General features: G+C 52.3%; 7 protein-coding genes across 7 annotated transcripts; 4 read left to right on the top strand and 3 right to left on the bottom strand.

The window, feature by feature from the left end:
* Window positions 1–10: 10 nt before the first annotated feature.
* QC764_103280 (uncharacterized protein) lies at window positions 11–3,678 on the top strand (the record flags this gene model as incomplete). Its single annotated transcript, XM_062941557.1, has 4 exons — window positions 11–1,194; window positions 1,265–1,390; window positions 1,444–1,761; window positions 1,822–3,678. The coding sequence occupies exons 1-4, from the start codon at window positions 910–912 to the stop codon at window positions 3,676–3,678; spliced, it is 2,586 nt and encodes an 861-aa protein (XP_062804426.1). The 5' UTR covers window positions 11–909.
* Window positions 3,679–4,632: 954 nt separating this feature from the next.
* Window positions 4,633–7,570, top strand: QC764_103290 (uncharacterized protein). Its single transcript, XM_062941558.1, has 5 exons — window positions 4,633–4,690; window positions 4,761–5,514; window positions 5,583–6,647; window positions 6,707–7,020; window positions 7,076–7,570. The coding sequence occupies exons 2-5, from the start codon at window positions 5,381–5,383 to the stop codon at window positions 7,135–7,137; spliced, it is 1,575 nt and encodes a 524-aa protein (XP_062804427.1). The 5' UTR covers window positions 4,633–4,690; window positions 4,761–5,380; the 3' UTR covers window positions 7,138–7,570.
* A 2,473-nt stretch (window positions 7,571–10,043) lies between these two features.
* On the bottom strand, window positions 10,044–11,305 carry SDH4 (membrane anchor subunit of succinate dehydrogenase, Sdh4). The gene is made up of 3 exons (XM_062941559.1): window positions 10,943–11,305; window positions 10,867–10,884; window positions 10,044–10,771 (listed from the first exon to the last, which is right to left on the bottom strand). Exons 1-3 carry the CDS (start codon window positions 11,067–11,069, stop codon window positions 10,419–10,421), a joined length of 498 nt encoding a protein of 165 aa, XP_062804428.1. The 5' UTR covers window positions 11,070–11,305; the 3' UTR covers window positions 10,044–10,418.
* On the top strand, window positions 11,256–11,594 carry QC764_103310 (uncharacterized protein; the record flags this gene model as incomplete). Its single annotated transcript, XM_062941560.1, has 1 exon — window positions 11,256–11,594. One exon carries the CDS (start codon window positions 11,256–11,258, stop codon window positions 11,592–11,594), a length of 339 nt encoding a protein of 112 aa, XP_062804429.1.
* Window positions 11,595–11,663: 69 nt separating this feature from the next.
* On the top strand, window positions 11,664–13,949 carry MSY1 (tyrosyl-tRNA synthetase; the record flags this gene model as incomplete). Its single annotated transcript, XM_062941561.1, is given in 3 exon segments — window positions 11,664–11,935; window positions 11,940–12,461; window positions 12,518–13,949. Coding segments are annotated over 3 exon segments (2,031 nt in total). The 3' UTR covers window positions 13,755–13,949.
* NPR2 (Nitrogen permease regulator 2) lies at window positions 13,818–16,071 on the bottom strand. The gene is made up of 3 exons (XM_062941562.1): window positions 15,798–16,071; window positions 15,149–15,742; window positions 13,818–15,093 (listed from the first exon to the last, which is right to left on the bottom strand). The coding sequence occupies exons 1-3, from the start codon at window positions 15,838–15,840 to the stop codon at window positions 14,075–14,077; spliced, it is 1,656 nt and encodes a 551-aa protein (XP_062804431.1). The 5' UTR covers window positions 15,841–16,071; the 3' UTR covers window positions 13,818–14,074.
* Window positions 16,072–16,158: 87 nt separating this feature from the next.
* VPS53 (Vacuolar protein sorting-associated protein 53) lies at window positions 16,159–19,186 on the bottom strand. Its single transcript, XM_062941563.1, has 2 exons — window positions 18,816–19,186; window positions 16,159–18,730 (listed from the first exon to the last, which is right to left on the bottom strand). The coding sequence occupies exons 1-2, from the start codon at window positions 18,853–18,855 to the stop codon at window positions 16,272–16,274; spliced, it is 2,499 nt and encodes an 832-aa protein (XP_062804432.1). The 5' UTR covers window positions 18,856–19,186; the 3' UTR covers window positions 16,159–16,271.
* Between the last annotated feature and the right edge of the window lie 251 nt (window positions 19,187–19,437).

Raw genomic sequence — 19,437 nt, forward strand, 5'->3', positions numbered from 1 at the left:
CGACGGAGTACACTTCGTTACTATTCAGGCTCCAGATCTATTGTTACGTGGATTCATGTGTCACGCAAACAACTCCGTCAGCTTCATGTACAACTTGTCAGTGAGCCCAACAATATACAGCCTAGGTACACACTTGAAAGAGGGGAAACCACGGTAGGATAGCCTTGCCGGCCGGCTTCAACAAGATTTCTCATGGGAAGCACATCCCCAGATGCAGAAAAGCTTCATTCATGAGCACTGCTCCTTTAATCGCCATTGAGCCCTTCCCGTGGCCGCAAGCATTTTCCCGATTGGTGTGCTGGAGTAACCCCACCAGCTTGCCAAGGAGGGGACCCTGCATCTCCCCGTCACCTCGCACGTTCTACAACAGCTTCAACACATGCTGCATTTTCATGGTACCATGGGTATCAATATGATATGCCTCAAAACACGGGGCCAACGATGCCAAGTGACTCTTTTGCCATAGAACCCCGCCTGTCTGCATGGCAACCAACACTGACGATCCCATATGGAGCAGCAAACTGGGCACCATGTCAAAAGCTGGCACATGAGTGGCTCTGTTGCCAGCGGCTCAAGAGTTGCAGTCTCGATGATCTCATCATCATCCTGCCTCAACTCTCAGGGTGTACCTTCGAGGTCCCCTACTATAGCAGACTGACAAATGAACACCCTCGTGTCAGAGCGATTGGTAACAGCTACACCATCCGCAATGCGTTGTGGGGGATCACAAGCCTTTCACTCTCACCCATGAACAACGGAGAAGGAAAGGTTGCACAGTTTTATACCCCCCCTCCCCTCCCCCAGTTGCTCACTTGCTTCTTCCCCGGGTTCTTCTGTTTTTCTCAGCAGTACCTAGCATATCTTTGTGTTCAACCATTATTTCTCCATCATCCATAATGAGAGAATACCATGGCTTCTCTTGGTGGTAACATTTTGCCCCTCGTTGGCTTCAACCTTCATGCATTCTTTACCGGCATCACCGGCGGCCTACTTTTCTTCGCCGGTCTTATCAAGCTTTCCCACAAGAGGGCTTCACAGAAGTCGGATCAGAAGCGTCAGGATGATGATGAGCCGGGCCTCGTCAGCGCGCTCCTCCTTTTCTGTTATGGCTGCTTCTTCAAGCCGCATTCTGGTAGTGGCAAAGCCAACCAGCAAGGCGCTCTCGAGTCCTTCTACGCAGGCCAGGCTTCAGCGGTACGGCTCCCCAAGATGATAGGCTTTCAAATGTACCTAGTATGTCCCACTGACCAATATACTTCCACAGTACGATGTGACCAGAAAGCTACTCCTCAGAGGCCGTGAGGACATGCTGGCCCTTGCGGCTGCTCAGCTCCTTCACAAGACCAAAAGTGAAAGCCGAAAGGCGGGAAGCAGACGTATCTGGGTCGATGTACGAGAGACTCTGTCCTCTCCGCCGCTTGAAACCATCTAACGTCCTCCCAGGTTGGCGGTGGCACAGGCTGGAATATCGAGGCCATGTCGCAGTTTGTCAACGTCCCTGAATTCTTCAGCACTGTCTATCTTGTCGACCTCTCACCGTCGCTCTGCGCAGTGGCAGAGAAGAGATTCTCGCGCCTCGGTTGGGACAACGTCAAAATCATATGCCAAGACGCTCGCAAATTCCGGCTGGAAGACTATGAAAATGGTCTCTCCGGTCCAGGATCGCCAGGGTCCTCAACTCCCAAGAGCTACTTTGATCAGAAGCGTCCCGAGCACGGCGGTGCTGACTTGATCACCATGTCTTACAGCTTGTCCATGATTGTGGGTGTCCAAGTCAACCTCGGAAAGCATCACAGGGGATACTGACATGAACAACAACAGCCTGACTATTACTCCGTCATTGACTCATTGACATCCCTTCTTTCTCCGGATGGACTTCTCGGGGTTGTCGACTTTTACGTTCAGTCCAAAGCTGACTTTACTTACCGCAACTGGACGGGTGGTATGATCGGCCGTCACGTCAACTACCTCTCACGAACCTTTTGGAGGGCCTGGTTCGATCTCGACCGTGTTGCTCTCGAGCCCGCCCGCCGAGACTACCTCGAGTACAAATTCGGCACCGTTCTCACGGCCAACTTGCGCAATACCGCTCTCGGGTCCATCCCCTATTACGTCTGGCTAGGCTGTCACAAGAAGCCCTTCTCCTCATCCAGCCTCCCCGAGGAGATCATCCAGCGAATCGACGCCCTAGCCACCGAGTCCCCCTACCTGCTCCCATCCGACTCCCACAGCAGCAAAAAGCAGCAAAACGTCATCACCGCCAAACTCACCCGCGCGATAGAGCGGACAGCCCCCGAAATCCGCTCCAAAGCCTTCGACGCCGCCATCCAAAACCTCTCCGCCAACCTCCCCTTGCCCTCCTTCTTTTATCAAAACCACCACTGGCGCATCTACTACGACGACCAGCTCCCAAAACACACCCAGTTCAACAACGAGTACATCTACGCCTTCACCTGGGAAGACTCCCGCGTCGACCGCGAGATCCTCAAGCTCGGCCGCGACGACGTCGTGCTCGCCATCACCAGCGCGGGCGACAACATCCTCTCGTACGCGTTGCAGTCCCCGGCCCGCATCCACGCCATCGACCTGAACCCCAGCCAGAACCACCTCCTCGAGCTAAAAGCAGCCTCCTTCACCGCTTTGTCTCATGCCGACTTCTGGAAGATTTTCGGCGAGGGCAAACACGAAAATTTCCGCGCGCTTCTCATCACAAGATTGTCCCCCCACCTCTCCAGCCGGGCGTTCCAGTACTGGCTCGACAACTCTTTTATCTTCACCAACCCCACGTCCAGGGGGTTATACGACACCGGCGGCTCCCGCCACGCCATCCGCGCATTTAGATACACCTCCCGTCTCTTTCGCTGCCGTTCAGCCGTCACCTCCCTCCTAAACAGCAAAACCCTCATCGAACAACGCGAGATCTGGCACAGCAAAATCAGGCCTGCACTGCTCAGTCCCCTGGTGAGCAACCTCCTCGTCAGCACGGAAGCCTTCCTCTGGAAAGCCCTCGGCGTGCCAAAGAACCAGCTCGCCATGATCGAGGCCGATCACGGCAGCAGCCGCGCCGTGAAGGTTGGCCTGGCCAAGAGCACGAGGGCGCACGCGATATGGCATTACATGGTCAACACGCTTGACCCTGTAGTTGAAAAGACGCACATTGCGGTTGATAACCCTTACTACCTCGTCTGCATGACGGGGGGGTTCACAAAGAAGTGTCATCCTGATTATCTATCCCGCGCTGCGCACAAGAAACTTTCCCAGCCTGGGGCGTTTGAGGGGTTAAGGATACACACTGATGAGATTGACGAGGTGATTGCGAGAATGGCGCCTGGGACGGTGACAGTAGCGGTGCTGATGGATAGCATGGATTGGTTCGACCCGGACACAGACGCGGCGGGGAGGCAGATTGAAAAGGTTAACAGGGCCTTGAAGACGGGTGGGAGGGTCCTGGTGAGGAGCTCAGCTTTGAGGCCGTGGTATATCAAGGAGTTTGAAAAGAGGGGGTTTGTGGGCGAGAGGGTGGGGAATAGGGGGGTGGGAGAGTGTATCGATCGGGTGAATATGTATGCCAGCTGCTGGGTTTGTACCAAGGTGGATAACCTGCCGCCGCCGACGCCGGGGGGGAGCGAGGGGGAGCAGAGAACTGGCGGAGAGGAGGTGGATGTTTGGAGCTTGTGACGCATGGTTTGAGGGTTTCTTGGAGATAAGGGACAGCAAAATTGAGCGTGGCAGAGACAGCGATTGAATGAAATGATTTCTTGTTTTGTTTGCTTTTAAAGCCTGAACTCCCTAATCATAAAAAACAGAATTGAATGATCACAACTAAACCAACAGCATTGAACATGACGACACCCGCGCTTCAGAGTAGATCTGATAACTCCCAGACCCCTGTCTATCCGTCCCCCACGAAATGGCTCGTGCGCCTAGCGCCCGGAAACAATGTTTCCCGTGGGGCGCTGTGGCTGTGCACGTCGCTACAGCACCTGCAGCGGCGACGCTAGCTTCCGAGGTCCCACGCCGCATAAGCCACTACTTTGACAGTACCGTAGGGCTGATCAATCAGATCGTGATCCTCGATCTTTGACGGCAAGGTCATTCAAGGTGGGGCTATCAAACTAGAGCAAGAAACGAAACATGGAAACAAAAAAAGCTTACCTGGATTCTAGTTTTCTGCCCTGTGTCAGCCTGATGCGCAAGGTTCCCGGGTTGCTCCGTTCATATGCACGATATGGTGAGGCGAGCAATTCATGATGGCTGATGTCAATGCTGGCGGGGTTGGCTGGCTCACTTGAGTGTATCGGTGTTTTGGCCAAACTATGGCTTCTGAAAACAATGATGCAACCATGGACACAGTCATCTAAACACTTCGGACCTAGAGAGCGGTCCAATCCGGCTTCACCATTGGTGGAACGGGTCTGTTGGCCTGGCGTGGAAAGCAGCTCCATGCGGACACTAGGTTGGAGATCGGGCCTCTTGATCCTCATCAAAGCCCCTACCACTCGGTATGATCGATGTGATCTGCAGAGCTCGACGAATTCCATGTCACTGCTCCCTGGGAGTACGTTGCCAACATCCACCAGTGGCTTGGCTCGAGAGTGATGATGATGGCATGCCCTTCCACCCTCCATCTCACTGTTCAGAAAGCCTAACGGATGTCACGGAAAGCTTCGGGCATCACCATACACTCGCGGTGAGCAAACATCTCATCGCTGTCAAGGGGGCTGGTGTACTGAAGGTGTGGTGGGTGAGTTGTCGTCAAGGGTGCCACGTTCGATATCGAGATCTGCTTCTCGAGATTTCTCCTCCAGATAGCAGCTTTCCGGCCAATCGGAGGTTATTCTCTCGCGTCTATAGCGCTTAAAAAGCCACTTATTTCCGATTTTGTCGATTTTGTCTATGTTTCCTGTTGGCAGATGTGGTGATGTGGCAGAGGGTCGCGGTAGTCGGCTCCCGAGTAGGCGAGTGGCTGAGCCTCGTTATAGGAGCAAGGGTTGGGACAAGGCCACCTCCCCATTGGTGGGCTGACAGGAAGGTAGTACCAACAAGCCAATGATAGCAACACATCAGTTCCAAGCCAACGGGTTGCCGTCCGGAAGCCCTGAGAACCGTTTGTGGCTCTGGGTAACTTGCTGCGTTTCGAACCGGGCCTTGTAGGGCAGTTGTGCAGGGCTGGCAACCATTCCTCCATCCATGATGCACCACTGCCGGATCCATCGCGGATGCTTCCATCTCTTCGAGGCTGCCTCAATTGTCTGCTTTGTATTAATAACTTCGCGATGGGGCCGTCTGTCGAAAATGGCCACACAGGTCATATCCGTCGGTATCCCGTACCTTATTATAACTTCGACGCCGCTTGACTGATACGTCACAACCCCCAAATATGTCGAACGCATCGTCACCTGTGACGACGTCCCCTCAACCGGATGTCCAGAAAGCATCGAGAGTCTGTCTCAACTGCAAGAGGAAGAAGAAAAAGTGTGACAAAGCGTTGCCGTCGTGCAGTCGTTGTGTCGAGTAAGTTTTCGGCCCCCACTTCCCGAATATCAACGTTGCTGACAGGGGCCTCTTTCTGAACCGGGCAGATCATATCAATTCTGCCAGCATGAGGACGACATTGTTGCTGGAAATCCTGTGACGGCTGGGTATCTGTATGGAGGAGTGTCTTCGCCGCTTGGGAATCCGGTCCAGCTTCATCGACAATCACCATTAGCCTGGGGTGGGAATCTGCGTCCTTCTTTGGTTGCCAGCATTCGGTCGGCAGATAATATCAACTTGTACGCCCTCCAATGTGTTATCGACATTCTCGATAGTCGCCAGGGTGTTGAACAGACGGTTTTGGCCTTTTTCGAGGGCCCCAACGCCAGCTGGTTCAGCATTATCGATCGTTCAAATTTCGAGAGGTTACGGGAGGATTTCTGGACCAGCCCATCAGCGGAAACATGTGTTTTGATACTTTGCATGTCGCTGATCTCCCGTCCAACGATTTCGAGCCCGGGCCCGACACCGATGGGCGATACCGTTTATCTGTCGGCCAAAACGCTCTTGAGTTTGGTCCAGAGCCAAAGTAGCCGCCCCATGTCCACCTCCTTTTTGCAGGCCGAACTCCTAGTCGCCATGTACGAGTACACTCAGGCTCTACCACAGCAAGCATATCTGTCTGTTGGGCGATGTTTCCAGATGAGCCGCGCTCTCGGTTGGCAGGATAAGTCGTACTGGGGCCCAAACAACATGGCAACTATACCAAAGATCCTCAAGCTCCATTCGATCCTGTGGTGGGCAATGGTGTATATCGACAACCATCTTCATGCTGCATATCAGGAGTCCAAGTTCCCCTTGCATGCTCCCACCCTCGGACTCGAATTCGAGATACCCCAGCCAGAAACTTTCGGCCAATTTGCGCCGACGCCATCGCAGCTTCAAATTCAGAGTGTTGGTGCAGCATATTGTGACGGCAACTCTCACCATATCGACGGCATGGTTTTCCCCGAGGCAACATCTGCGTTCAATCTGAACACCGCTCTTAGCCCGCTGATGTTGTCGGAACGCCACGAGGAACTCTCGGATGCTGTCTGGCAGCACACTCTCGACGTCTTCCAGACTCCGTGGAGTACTGGCGACCGGAGCGGGGCGATGAGCACCAACTTGATGTAAGTATTCGGGTTTCCTTTCACCGAGCGTCATCTGGCCAAACCTGACTGACTTTTAGAGCCATGCTGAAACTCAACCAATCTGGCCTTCTTGCTGGATCGGCGGGGACCGATCCGCACTTTACCAGCCCTGCTGAGAATATCAGGAAGGCTATCGCGTACCTCCATAATGAGGCGGCGAACTTGCCGAGTTTCCAAGAGCGATTGGCACGGGGGAGGGTGGCTCCTTTCTGGGCTTTTGCGGCGTACTATGCATCGCTTTTGCTCATTTCTCATGGTGAAACGGAGCTCGAAATGGCGGCGGACTGGCTTCAGAAGGTTATCGATTTGAAGAACATGCTGCACATTTGCGCTGGAAGGTGGAAGATTGCTGGTAAGCCTTTCCGAGTGTAGATGGCGTGGACTTGTCACTGATATGTTTGCTCCAGAACGTTATGTTTATTTGCTCGACCAGCAGCTTGGTGTCCGGCTGGGCACCTATGTCGGATGATTTTCTTTTCGCATTTTTGGCGTCGTGGGCTAGGAACAAGATACCCGTTTTTTTGGAGATTTGGTGTGGTTTTCGGATTGTGTGCAACGGGGAGAGCTGACAGAGTTCTTTGGTCATGTTGTGGACGGCTTGCATGAAGCACTCCTTTTCTATCTCGTGAGATCGAACGCAGGCGTCTGGGTTGGCAGTTTTCGGTACTTTTCTTTCGCTCATTTGTTGACAAGTCATTTTCGTTTCTTTTCGTCTTTGGCATTCGGGCGGGTTGGAAAGCTGCCAAGTTGGATACTGCCGACTGGTTTTTGTTGTTGAAAGGGTTGGGTTTCTGCTTTGCATGGTACTTTCCTTGTGTTTGGGGATGTGAATTAGAGTTTCCTAGCTTCTTATCAGCGGCGTCTTCAAATTATCTCGATCAGCCACAGCATTTAGACCTGTCTCGGTGAATAAGGAAAGACCGATCATGTGAGGTGCTACTTCCCCTCGCTTTTTGAAATTGGTGAGATGGTTTGTCGCGATGAAATATCGCCTCATCGTGGATGATACGTCCGACATTGTGCCCAGATTTGGGGACGGAGATTCCTTCATGGCATGACAACGGCGGGAAACAAAGCTCTGTCAGGAGAGTCGAGTTTCTTCATGAACAATCCGACTCATGACGGACAGTAGAAACTTTGGCAGAGATCGAGAGAAAAAGGAAGCATGCAGAGCAAAAAATGAAGGGATCACAGTATGAAGCAGGGAAAATGATAAGCAAAACGAAGATGAATAGTTACCGGAGCAAGGAAACAAATATATTATACAAAAAGAGCTTCAGCATACCATGTTCAACAACGTAACCCCACGCCACCAACAAACCATCCTCATACTCCAGGGTCCCAACAAACGCTCCTATTCTAGCCTTTGCTGCCTTGAAGGGGTTCCACTGACTTCGGACCTGCGTGGCATACTGGCCGGGAGGAAAACCAAGCGGCCGCTCCCGCAGATGGCCATTGGTGGTTTGAACAGGTTGAAAGGTGAAGAGCAACCGACGAGTGAGGCTGATGAGGTTGCTAGCGCCTGTTAAAAGGAAAAGGGACTACAATGCCCGGCGGGTTGAGCTTGGTGCTGCTTCACCCTTGGTGACCGGGTGGCCAACAGACTTCATAATACACACTTAGCAAGGAAGGATGGCGAAAGTAAGAGAGGAGGGAGCCTCAATGAGTGCCACGAGAACGAGAACAACCGAGGAGTCCCATGAATCCCTCTTCTGGGTCATGTAACAGGAAAAAAGGCCCATGCCCTGTTGGTGACCTATCCACCTGCTTGCGTTCGGATCATAGAAGATGCCGGCATCCTCCTTACCCATTCCAGAAAATTAATTAATCCCCCAACCCCCAAGCGACCCTTGATCAGAGAGGGGGCGGGAGATCGCCAAAACGTAGTATCAGCGTCATGTATTACCAACTTCCGACGCAAACTCTCCAATACACCAGTAATAACACCCCAAACTGTTTTGTTCACCAACAAAGCCCCACACAAAACACAGTTCATCCCATGACGATACCTAGTTGCCGAGAACATGGGTCGATGCGGCACCCGTAGGGTTACACAAGGGTAAACCTACGACGGAGAAGCTGAACCTGGTTCCCGGTTGGCTGCGGAAAGACCGTGCCGTTGGGATACAACTTGCATCGCTTCCCGGGAGTGTCAGCTTCCGGCGTGCGCCACAATTATCTTGCAGATGGAAGCTTGAACATCCGGGCGGGAAGCTGGTCGAATGAGAGAGCTCGTTGGTTCTTCAACTGGGGCTTAGCTGCATATGTAAATCTAACACCATCATCACATTATCAGCGTTGCATCATGGGCAAAAAAATGATGCAGACTTCAACGTGACACAAAAATTCTAGTTGAAAATAGAAAAGCATGCCAAATAGGCAATACGTCTCGATAGATAGTTCGACACGCCTAGGAACAATTATTGAACACCAAATTGAGTGAGTTGAAGGCATGTAACCATGGCGAAAAGGCGTTCAAGGATAGTATACATGTGTTAAAAGATGGTTGGAAAGCATGTGGACAAGGTGAAAATGCATTCAATATATATTATGTGTTCAAAGATAGTCGAAGCGCGTTAAAAGATAATGATCAGGCCTCGTCAATAGGCCTCAGACGAGTTGATCAATGTCTTGCTGGGGGTTTTGGTCGAATGAGAGCTTGTTGGTTTCTCTCAAGATAGACGAAAACAGTTCATACGAAGAGTGAGAGGACCGATCACCGTAAATGCCTATATGTTCGTTGGCCGAATAGACTGTAGTAATCCAATTAAGACGTCTCACTAACTCTTCTTCTCATCTTTTGGCTCTGGCGGAGTAAACATCCACTGAAGAGCGCTAACGTTCTTTTCTTCCCTGAGTACATTGATGCCCCGCCTCCCGAAGTGATATTCCAGCGTGCCTCCTCGCGAGCTCTGTTGATGTCACGGCCAAGAGCACGAGAGATAGTGCCGCCGCGAACGGCTGGTCGAGAAGAAAGTGATGTTGAGAAGAAATCAATGAAATAGAAAGGTTGGGAGTTTGTCGGTAGGTACGGTAAGATGGGTTTATTACGGATTGGGCTTTGCCAGCGATAAACTTTGGCAGCCAGGCCAAGTAGCTGCTTCATGAACAAACTATAAACTGACACGCTCCTCCCGAAATTACAGGCATTGCAAGCAAGTAAAACGTATCATTATTGTGGACTTACACCCTTTTAAAGAGAAAAAGGGGCTTGGAAGGAAACTTTTAGGCCTTTAAAGATAGTTCATGTGCCTTTGAGGATATTTGATAGGCCTATCAATTCTTCTTTTGAGGGATAGTTCAAAATATGATGCGTGTTGACTTGTGCTGTGCCAATTACTTTGCGGAGAAGGTGACTGGGTAAAAGTTCAACACGCCACTCTCCGGTATCAAAAGCTGTTGAGCTTTTCAAACAATTCAATATTTCGTTCTATCAAAATTGGCCATCCTATACACGTTTTTAGCTTTACAACCTTGGAGTAAGCGTCGAACTATTTTGCAAGACACCAAAAGGGCCCATGCCCCCTTTTTACCCGCCTTTTTTATCACAAGCCAACACTAACACCGCCCGTTACCAAGGAGGACAACAAATGGAAAACGTGGTTTCGCAGAACCAAAAACTGGGATATTGGTTGTTGCCGTAGTCGTAGGTGGTTGCTATACAGGGAACAAATAAAACAAAACGAGCCCCCGCTCTTCTTTCCTCAAAGCCTCGGGTCCCAAAAGCACAATCTCTATTCCTTCTCCTGCTTAAGCCTTCCACAGTCTCTTGATGGTCTCGGTGATGCCGACATCGCTGGTCTCGTACTCGTAGAGGGCAAGGCCGACAACGACGGTGGCGGCGTTGAGGCCCCAGATGGCAGCCTTGCGGGCCCGGGGTGTTCTGTATTGGGGAACGTAATCGACGATGATGTTCTGGAAGCCGGTGTGAGAGTGGATGAGGAGGGTGGCGCACAGGACGGCATCCATGGTGGGGTTGAGAGAGCCGGCGGCGAAAGGAGCGACGGTAAGGGGGATCAGGGACGCAGCGACGAGACGGTCAAAGGTCCAGTGGTAGGAGCCGTGCGAGGGAGAAGGGGGCGGTACGGGGGCAGCATCGTTGACTGTATGGGTTAGTTGGTGTCCTCACAAAGACATATATAGTGCCGTATATTCGTCGATTCCGGCCCCATCTCGGCTTAAGAAGATGCGCTCGTACCTGTGCCAACAACACGCTCTGCAACAAAATGTTAGTAAACAAAGCCCCGAACCAATACGTGGGTAGGAAAACGCACGGGGAAGAGGGGGGAGGAGGTCCCTCTTGGCGGTAGTGTGGAAAGCAGCACGCGCGATGATGCTGTTCTGGAGAGCAGGCTTTGTCGCAACCTGGCGCAGCAGGGAAGAGCGGGCGATGGAGGCCATGATGACTGAAAAAGGTGGACGGCAACCAATTGATCGACTAAAAAACTGACTGGCTGGGTAGACGACGCCGGGACTGGGACGGCTTGGGCGGGCTTTGAAGACGACGACGACAACGGCGACAACGAACTCGGAACGACGGAGACACAGGCCTGCGAAAATGGTTGCCGAATGTCCAATGCCAACTGAATGATCCCTCGGCAATCGGGACCTCTCTCTGCCAATCGTCTTGTCGTTGATGTCAGCCGAAGAACCCCACCTGGGTTCCGCTTCAAGCCAAGCTTCGGGTCGGACCGGATTTTCCAGACCCCGAGCAGCACCCCTCCAGACGTCACTGTCACAAGCCCAGAGCGGGCCCAGTGCAGGGACCCCTGTTCTAGGTGGGGGTGGCCCGAGCTTTTGGCCCAAAAATTTCGAGCTTGGAGCCCGCGACAGCGTGCATCGAGACGTCTGGGGGGTCTTGAATCTAGACGTTTCACTCAACATATCGACATATTACACGAGCTCTCACCCTTGTTCAGCAGGTAAAGGTGCCAGATCAGATCTTCGTAAGACTTCGTTGGCGGTAAAGCAACTTCACCACATTCAGCCGCCGCAATGGCGTTCGGAAAAGGAGCGCTCATGAGCATGAGCAGAGGCTCCATCTGCCGGAGATGCCTGCTAACGATGAAGTCCATGGCTGGTGGAGGGCCAATATCAACATACGCTCAACAACGCGGCAAAAAAACATGGCACGGCCCGAAGTACCAGGCGAAGATTGACCAGGCACAGGCTGATTGGGAAGAGCGGGCTGAAAAGATCAAGAAGGGAGAGATTCAAAACACATGGGATATGTTTGTTGAGAGAGGCTATGTGAAGGACACAGCTGGGTAGGTCTACAAAGTCTGGCGCTGAGGTAAACTTGAAGTGCACTGTTTTCCGGAGCAGATTGGCTGACTTCAACTCGGGAGAAAGATCTCATGAAACTATTCGCAAACTGATGCTTCACAAACGGATTGGCGCCTACACTGGCATTGACCCAACGGCGCCCTCCCTACACATTGGCCATTTGCTCCCACTCATGCCGATTTTCTGGATGTATATGCACGGTTACGCTGGTTACACTCTGATCGGTGGCGCGACGGCCAAGATTGGCGACCCTACTGACCGGCTGGTCAGCCGCACGCCTCTCAAAAGGACCGACCTCACCATGAATTTGACCAAGATACACTACCAACTCAAGGCCCTCTGGATGAATGTGGAGGAACAGGCAAGGAGGCGGGGCTTCGAGAAGGATTGGGCATGGAAACGGGCTGTTGTGAACAACTCTACATGGTGGAACTCGCTTCCTCTGATCGAGGTTCTCAAGAGGTTAGGGGATAGTATGAGAATGGGTCCCTTGCTATCCCGCGATACGTAAGTGTTAATTTCAGGCATTCATCGGCAAGCGCATTGCTGACCTTCTCTCACAGGGTCAAGAACAAAATGTCGAAAGGCGATGGCATGTCCTTCTCAGAATTCACCTACCCGCTCATGCAAGGTTGGGATTGGTGGCATATGTATCAGGCAAATGGAATCCAGATGCAGATCGGTGGCTCCGACCAGTATGGAAACATCGTGACCGGCGTCGAGACGGTGAAAGTCGTCCGTGATAACGAGCCAGATCCGGCGAAAAAAATTGAAGGTGGTCCCTTCAACGATCCGGTCGGCTTCACCGTCCCCCTCTTAACAGACTCAGCCGGTGTCAAGTTTGGAAAAAGCGCCGGCAATGCCGTTTGGCTCGACAGGTTTCAGACTTCCGAGTTCGACCTTTACGGTTACTTTGTGCGGCGATCCGATCAAGAGGTTGAGAAGCTTCTCAAGCTCTTCACCTTCCTGCCTATGGAGAACATCAACGAGGCCATGAAGATCCACAGCGAGAACCCCGCCCGACGAGTTGCTCAACATCTGCTGGCCTTTGAGGTAGTCGGCTTGGTGCACGGCATGAACGCGGCGCATAGGACCGCCTTGAACCACCAGGCCAGGTACGGAAAGCAAATCGACATCCCCGGCGTCACGCTCAGGATGCCCAAGGCAGCAACCGAGGACACGCCACCCTCCATTCTAGACGCCCCCAAGATGGACATGCAACTGCCCGAATCTCTCATCATGGGCAAATCCATCGGCCGCATCCTCTACGCCGCAGGCCTCGCAAAGAGCGCCTCAGAAGGCCACCGCCTCGCCACCCAGCAAGGTGCCTACATTGGCGCCATGCCTGGCCACAAGCGCACCGATGACAACAAGGTGATGGACTACTCCCAGCTCAGCTTCACCCCCATCAAGCTCTGGTTCCCCCAGGAGACGAGGAACTACCTCATCGACGGCAAGATGCTCATCCTCCGCAAGGGCAAGGTCCAGATTCGCGTCATTGAAATGGTCAGCGACAAGGAGTGGAAGGAGTCTGGTCAGACGTACCCTGGCGAGCCGGGGACCGGTGCGCTGCGCATGCTTCGCCAGCAGTTGAAGATGCTAAAGTCGGGGATGCTGACGCCGGACGAGGTCAAGGCCAACTTGAAGAACCATGTCGAGGAGGAGGCGCCGCCGCCTGGGTTTATGAAGTTTCCGGATCAGGACTCTTATGCTATTAGGAGGGCGACTCAGGAGCTGATGGATGAGATTCACCAGAAGGAGGTAGGGGGTGATTCGCCGAGGGAAGAGAGGGGGGAATGATGATGAGTTGTAGAGGGGGATAACCATCGTGGATCTGGGTTTTCATCTGAGTTGTACGATATTGGCTTGTATTATATCAGATGCATTATACTCTGTTGTACATTTTCGTATGTGTGCACATGAACTGGGATAAAGAATTGGATGTAGAAACGTAGGTAGAGAAATAAGCTCCAATCCAGATACGTTTGCGGACCAAGAAAAAAGAAAGATTGCTACTCCAAATAGGTAGGCCTCCTCGCTGCTAGACCTTCTCAGTATTTTCCCCCAGAGATTTCTGATCATTTTTTCCAAAAGCCTACATCATCCCTTTGCCCGCATCATCAGCGATGGAGCACCGTCAAATCCCCCGTCGGCGCCCCCCTGAACCCCTTCAGCCGCTCCATCACCTCCGCGTCCGTCATGTTCATCTCGGTGATGATCTCATCAAAACAATGACACCCATCCGTGTACTTTTGCAGCGGATCCCTTCTCCCGCCTCCCCTAGCCGCGGCCTCCCGTTCAGTCAACTTCCTACTTTGACCCGTCGCTAACGAGGCTAGATACTGCTTCGACACCACATGCTTGTGAACACGGTACAAACAACCTTTTATCACACCAAACTGCACCAACCTCCGGACGTCGACGTATCTGAGGACGTCTATCCCGGCGTCCATGTGCATTTTTAGCCACTCCATTACTGTTTTTGAGGAGGCAAAGGTGGTCATTAGTTTGATGAGCAGATAATTTGGTAGGCGGTGGTCTCGTTCGATAGAGATGAGGCAGGAGGAGGATGGGTTGTAGAAGGGGGAGGTGGGGTAGTGGGAGTGAGTTTCTGGAGACAAATTGCTGGGGGAGGTGGAGAGGTGGTGGGAGGAGGATCGAGGGGTGGTGGAGAAGGAGTTCAGGGCGGAGGAGTTGTTGTTGAGGGTGGTGGTTGACGACGACCTGGGGTTGGAATACTTGTAATTGTCGTTGGAATGAATTCCCAGTGCGCCCACGCAGACGTAATTGGCGCATTCATCTACCATGCCGTCGACGTTGGCGATGAAATCGTGGATTCCGGGGCGGGGGGCGTAGCAGGCGGAGAAGAAGAATATGTCGAGGAGGAGGATGGTGTCGTAGTAGAGGAGGTGGCGGAGGGCGAGTTGGGTTAGTTCTAGGGAGACGTCTGCTTGGAAGGCGATTCGGCGGACGTCGGAGACGCCGTCGATGTGGGCGATTACCTTTTGGAGGGTCAGGTCCCAGGTTGGGTCGACGATGTCGGCGAGTTTCATTTTTGCTACTGGGACGTGCCAACTTTTGACTTCTGGTGGATTGGGGTGATAAGGGAAGAGCTTCATGTTGATGGTGTTGGCGTCGTCTTGTCGTTGTGTTAGTTGGAGGGTCGTCAGAAGGGGGTGATTAGGCGGACATACCAACGGGGATCATGCACTCTCCATAATTATTCAAATCCTCCTTGATGATCTCCAACAAACTCTCAATCGGCCTCCTCATCGAAAAGAAGCCCCCATCCCCATTCATGTCCCTCCTTTCTTCCCACGCGTACTCTTCCTGGGCCTTAGTCTGGTCTTGGCTGAGATACCCGCTCTGCCTTTCCATTTCCGCAAAGGTAATCGCCAGCCGTCGAACAACCCTCTCATAAGGAACCTGATCGACATCGCGATCGACCACGAGACCAAAATTGAAGATGAACTCATTGCGGTGATACCGGGGGTCTGGGATAGAAACAGGGAAACCAAGGACAAGGTATTTGTTATCTGGGTCGGTCACGGTGATGTACCTGTTGCGGAACGGCTCCCTAGGAATGATGTACTCGGACAGGACCGCAAAGTCAAATAATGGAGATTTTATGGCGGGGGTGGTTGTTGAGGTGCCAGGCGTCGTTGAGGAAGATGTGATGCTAGCATTGAGGTTGCTGATTGTTTGCGAGGGAACAGGAGCCGTATTTGGACCTGGGGTTGTGACTGGAACAATGCAGCCGGGCGGTGACTGAGCCACAATCTTTGTGCCTATTTGAATTTGTCAATCTCTGTTTTTTCTAAGCTGGAGGATATCGAGAAATACCTTCTTGGGGAAGGAAGCGGGCATAGAAAATACCCTGAATCATGGTGTTTCAATGGGTGTCGTCTGGAAGCCCCGCAATTCCCACCCGAGTTATGATTTGAAGAAGTTGAGTGTTGGCTGCTCGTGACTGCGCAAAACTCAAAAAGATATGATTTTGATGAGTCTAAGTGGTGAAATATGAGACCAATTCCTTACGTGCCGTAGACTGGGTGAAAGAACTCTGAAGTTCAAGTCAACCGATGAATGGGGGATAGGGTTGAGGGGATGAAAGACACCGCATTTGATGAGTTGTGTCCGGTAGGAACCCTAACCCTTACATGCCACCTGGGTTTATTCACTCGAAGCAGGTCACAATCATTGTCGTTGGTTACCACGCTTTGCATTCCATGATATATAGCCATTCAAGCACATAACTCTATCAATATCGCTTTTACTACCCAATTATTTTGATAACCACTTTTCCTATCCTCACCCCTATACGTCAGGCCTGCTGTTATTTGTAGGAGTGATATCTCTTCTCCCAAACCGTGCCCCTAAACCGCCAATATCCCTTCTGAAGAAGTTTCCGATATTCCTCAAATTTTCATTCATAGTGACACCTTCACCTGTTGCCGCCCCCACACCAGCCCTTTCTGCACTATCTCTGGCTGCAGTCAATAGCCTTTCACCAAGAGACGCGGCATCGAAACGAGTTTGCAAACCGCCTGCAGCCAACCCCGCGGCAAGACCACTGCCACCTGCTGCGGTAGTACTTCCCAGTCCACCAGACGTAGAGTTGAGAAGTGGTGTTAAAAGAGGAGAGCTCTGGACAAGCTTGCCTCCCGCTGCTGCAGGACCTTCCCGATGGATGGCGAACAGCTCAAGGAGATGTGCCTGGTCTGCTCTCCGCACACCCTTGAGCTCCAGAATCTTGCGGAAGTTGGTATCGGACCGGTCAGCGATGTGTATAAGATAGGCCTGAACGAGACCCTCTGGTGGTGAAGGGCGAACTTGTAGGGTTTTAAGCAACGGATCCATGCGGGTCATGGATGTGTTGACATGCTTTACGAATGAAGCGGGCGGTTGAGTCGAGGAGGATGCCGTGTGGAAGGACATGAGATTCTCCAACGACTTTGTCAGGACATACTTGTCCAAAAGCATCTGCTCGGCGCCAGTTTCGCAAACAGGCTTGCACTGGACCACATTGGTGATGTAGGCGTTGGCAAGATGGTCGACGAGATTGTCACAGAACGTGCGAGCATATTGTTGCTTCACAACAAGCGGCAATATCTCCTCGGCCTTGCTGTTGACATGTTTCAGGAGCTCGCTCACATAGGAGCTGTGATCCGAGACACTTTCCATGCGTGACCAGTTGGTGTTCCTCATCTCGCGCCAAGCGGACTCGCATTCTAACTCAACCTTGGCAACCAAAGCCATGACGGAAGCGCCAGCAGCCCCCATGAAGGCATCTGACTGGTCAGAGAGGTCCACTCGAGATGTCATATCCGGGTCAATGCGCTTCTTGATAAATTCCTCCAGCTGATCAGTGTTGGTATGCCAGAAGTCCGCGGTGTTAAGTACAAGTATGATGTCCTCGATAGGTGGCCCTTGAGTTCCACCACGTTGGAGGAAGCCAAGAAGAACTTGCTGAGCATATTCGTCCAAGTACTTTGCTAACGTCTTCGTCAGGTCGAGCAGCCGCTCACCAGTGGATAGCTTGGCGCACTGGGATAGGGTGACCTTGTAAAAGTGGAATAATTCAATGGCTGATGGTATCACCGCCTGAGGCGAAAACTCCTCGTCAGCCGGAATGAGGGGCTGTTGTTTGTACTTTGGTATCATGCTTGCCAATGCTCTGTCCTGCGACTCGACCCACAAACTCAGGTAGGGCTCGAATGCCGCAGATATTGACCCGTTGAAATTCTGTGCCCTGTCGTCTGCGGAACTGAGCGTATCAATGCTAGCCCTTGGCTCGTTCGCAAAGCGCCTTTCAAGGCCTTGCTCGAAGTCCATGGTTTCCTGCAGGCAGCTAAGTAGCAGGTTCACGTCGAGTTTGGGACCGTCGGGTCTCCGCATGCTCTTTTCCAAAATGCCTTTGAAGTCCTCCCTGGTCCCGTCGCAAAAGGACATGGCTAGCGTCTCATTGACGCGCCAATGAGGCGGGAAGATCACAGCGTGCTCTTCCTCGTGCGTCTTTAGGGTGCGTTTGAACCATGCATAGCGTCGCCCAATGTTGTCCAAGCTCCCGGCTTCATCGTTGCCTCTAAAGACCTGACGGTACTCGCGCAGCTCTGTATTGACATACCAAGTCACCAGTCGAGTCTTCGCATGATCGCCCAACGCATCCATAACGAGACAGGCCTCTACCAGAACCGCGCGACGGGCACCGACCTCTCCCTTGGCGAATGCTATCTCGAAATCCTCGCAGACTTGCTCCAAGAGCTCCCGCTGCAGCTCGCTGACGTTTCGGCTTAGCACGGCGATTTGTTCAATGCTCCGGTAGCTATTGAAGTGGCGCATGAGCTGCAAAACAGCTTGCAAAAGGCCAGCACACTCGCGGTACTGGCGGGTCCGAGCCAATCCTCGAAGTTGTTCGTAGGCGGTGGTCAACATCTGGAGCCGCTTGAGGGCAGTCATGCTGAGGGTTAGGTTGCGCTTGGTGCCATCCAAACGCTTAATGTCGGCCGTCATGGTGGTGATGTCGCGTTCGGTCTGTAGAGCTCGGCTTCGCACACTTTCAATGCGCTGGAATAGAGAGGCCAGTTCGGCCTGAGCCGACTGCATTCTTTCTAGCGAGGAGTCGGGGCCGTAGGCTTGGGCCGTTTCCAGCGAAGTAATGGACTTGGAGAGTTCATCTTTGTGTTTCTGAATCGTCGCGGATACGCTCGAGACCGAGGATACAGTGGACGGGTGGGAGAATAGGAGGTTGAGATGTGCGATCGGATCGTAGTCCACTGATGAGTTGCCAGCCCAGTCCAACGTCAGTGACCATGTGTTCCCTGCATGCTCAAGCTAGTGGCGAATAGAATGGGCAATTACCTGAGTCTAGAGACAGAGAATCCGCGACGGTTATATTCATGGTGGCATCCAGGCCGCACCGGCTGTAAAGATGCCTTGCTGGAAGAGGAGACGTTTTGAGAGCCAGAAACTTGCTGCCGTGTCAGCCATGAAGAAGCATTCGTTATTAGGGAACGTCGCCGAGAGCTTGGGTAAGGTGGACACAGGCCATGCCAAGTAACGGCCGCCCGAAAAGCGGTCGCATTATAGTGACTAACCTAATCGAGTCATATCTAAGTGGTATTTCCAGACTCAAACAGGGGCCTTCTCCGCAAATGACACATCTGGAGATGGTACCAGTGGTTATACTTTCCTGTAGATAAATCAAAAGAGTGATAGAACCCGTCTATGTCGTTAGGTGGCGTGTAACAGATTATATATAGATGTAGAGCTCAACGAATTTCAAATCATTTCGAAGCTAGAGCGATAACTGAAAGTCTTGGCGCGACCCACACTGTTGCGCAACTGGAGCTGAAGCTGTCTGCTGCTGCCCTGACCTTCAACTGCTATCTACCCAGCTTCAACAAACCATCATCTACAACCGCGACAGTTTCAACAGCAGGAAATATTGCAACCCCAGAGCTAACAGAATGCCACGTCCGAC

The sequence above is a fragment of the Podospora pseudoanserina genome, chromosome 1 (genome assembly GCF_035222485.1).
Source record: "Podospora pseudoanserina strain CBS 124.78 chromosome 1, whole genome shotgun sequence".
In the NCBI taxonomy this organism is placed as follows: Eukaryota; Fungi; Ascomycota; class Sordariomycetes; order Sordariales; family Podosporaceae; genus Podospora; species Podospora pseudoanserina.

What these genes read in the sequence shown, in the direction of transcription:
- SDH4 (XM_062941559.1), bottom strand. Translation starts at nt 11,069, where the DNA reads ATGGCCTCCATCGCCCGCTCTTCCCTGCTGCGCCAGGTTGCGACAAAG.
- NPR2 (XM_062941562.1), bottom strand. Translation starts at nt 15,840, where the DNA reads ATGATTCAGGGTATTTTCTATGCCCGCTTCCTTCCCCAAGAAG. An exon ending in CCGCTTCCTTCCCCAAGAAG is followed by an intron (nt 15,743 to 15,797) that starts GTATTTCTCGAT and finishes AAATTCAAATAG; the next exon opens with GCACAAAGATTGTGGCTCAG. An exon ending in AGAGTGCATGATCCCCGTTG is followed by an intron (nt 15,094 to 15,148) that starts GTATGTCCGCCT and finishes CACAACGACAAG; the next exon opens with ACGACGCCAACACCATCAAC.
- VPS53 (XM_062941563.1), bottom strand. Translation starts at nt 18,855, where the DNA reads ATGAATATAACCGTCGCGGATTCTCTGTCTCTAGACTCAG. An exon ending in TTCTCTGTCTCTAGACTCAG is followed by an intron (nt 18,731 to 18,815) that starts GTAATTGCCCAT and finishes GCAACTCATCAG; the next exon opens with TGGACTACGATCCGATCGCA.
- QC764_103290 (XM_062941558.1), top strand. Translation starts at nt 5,381, where the DNA reads ATGTCGAACGCATCGTCACCTGTGACGACGTCCCCTCAACCGGATGTC. An exon ending in TCGTGCAGTCGTTGTGTCGA is followed by an intron (nt 5,515 to 5,582) that starts GTAAGTTTTCGG and finishes TGAACCGGGCAG; the next exon opens with ATCATATCAATTCTGCCAGC. An exon ending in GCGATGAGCACCAACTTGAT is followed by an intron (nt 6,648 to 6,706) that starts GTAAGTATTCGG and finishes ACTGACTTTTAG; the next exon opens with AGCCATGCTGAAACTCAACC.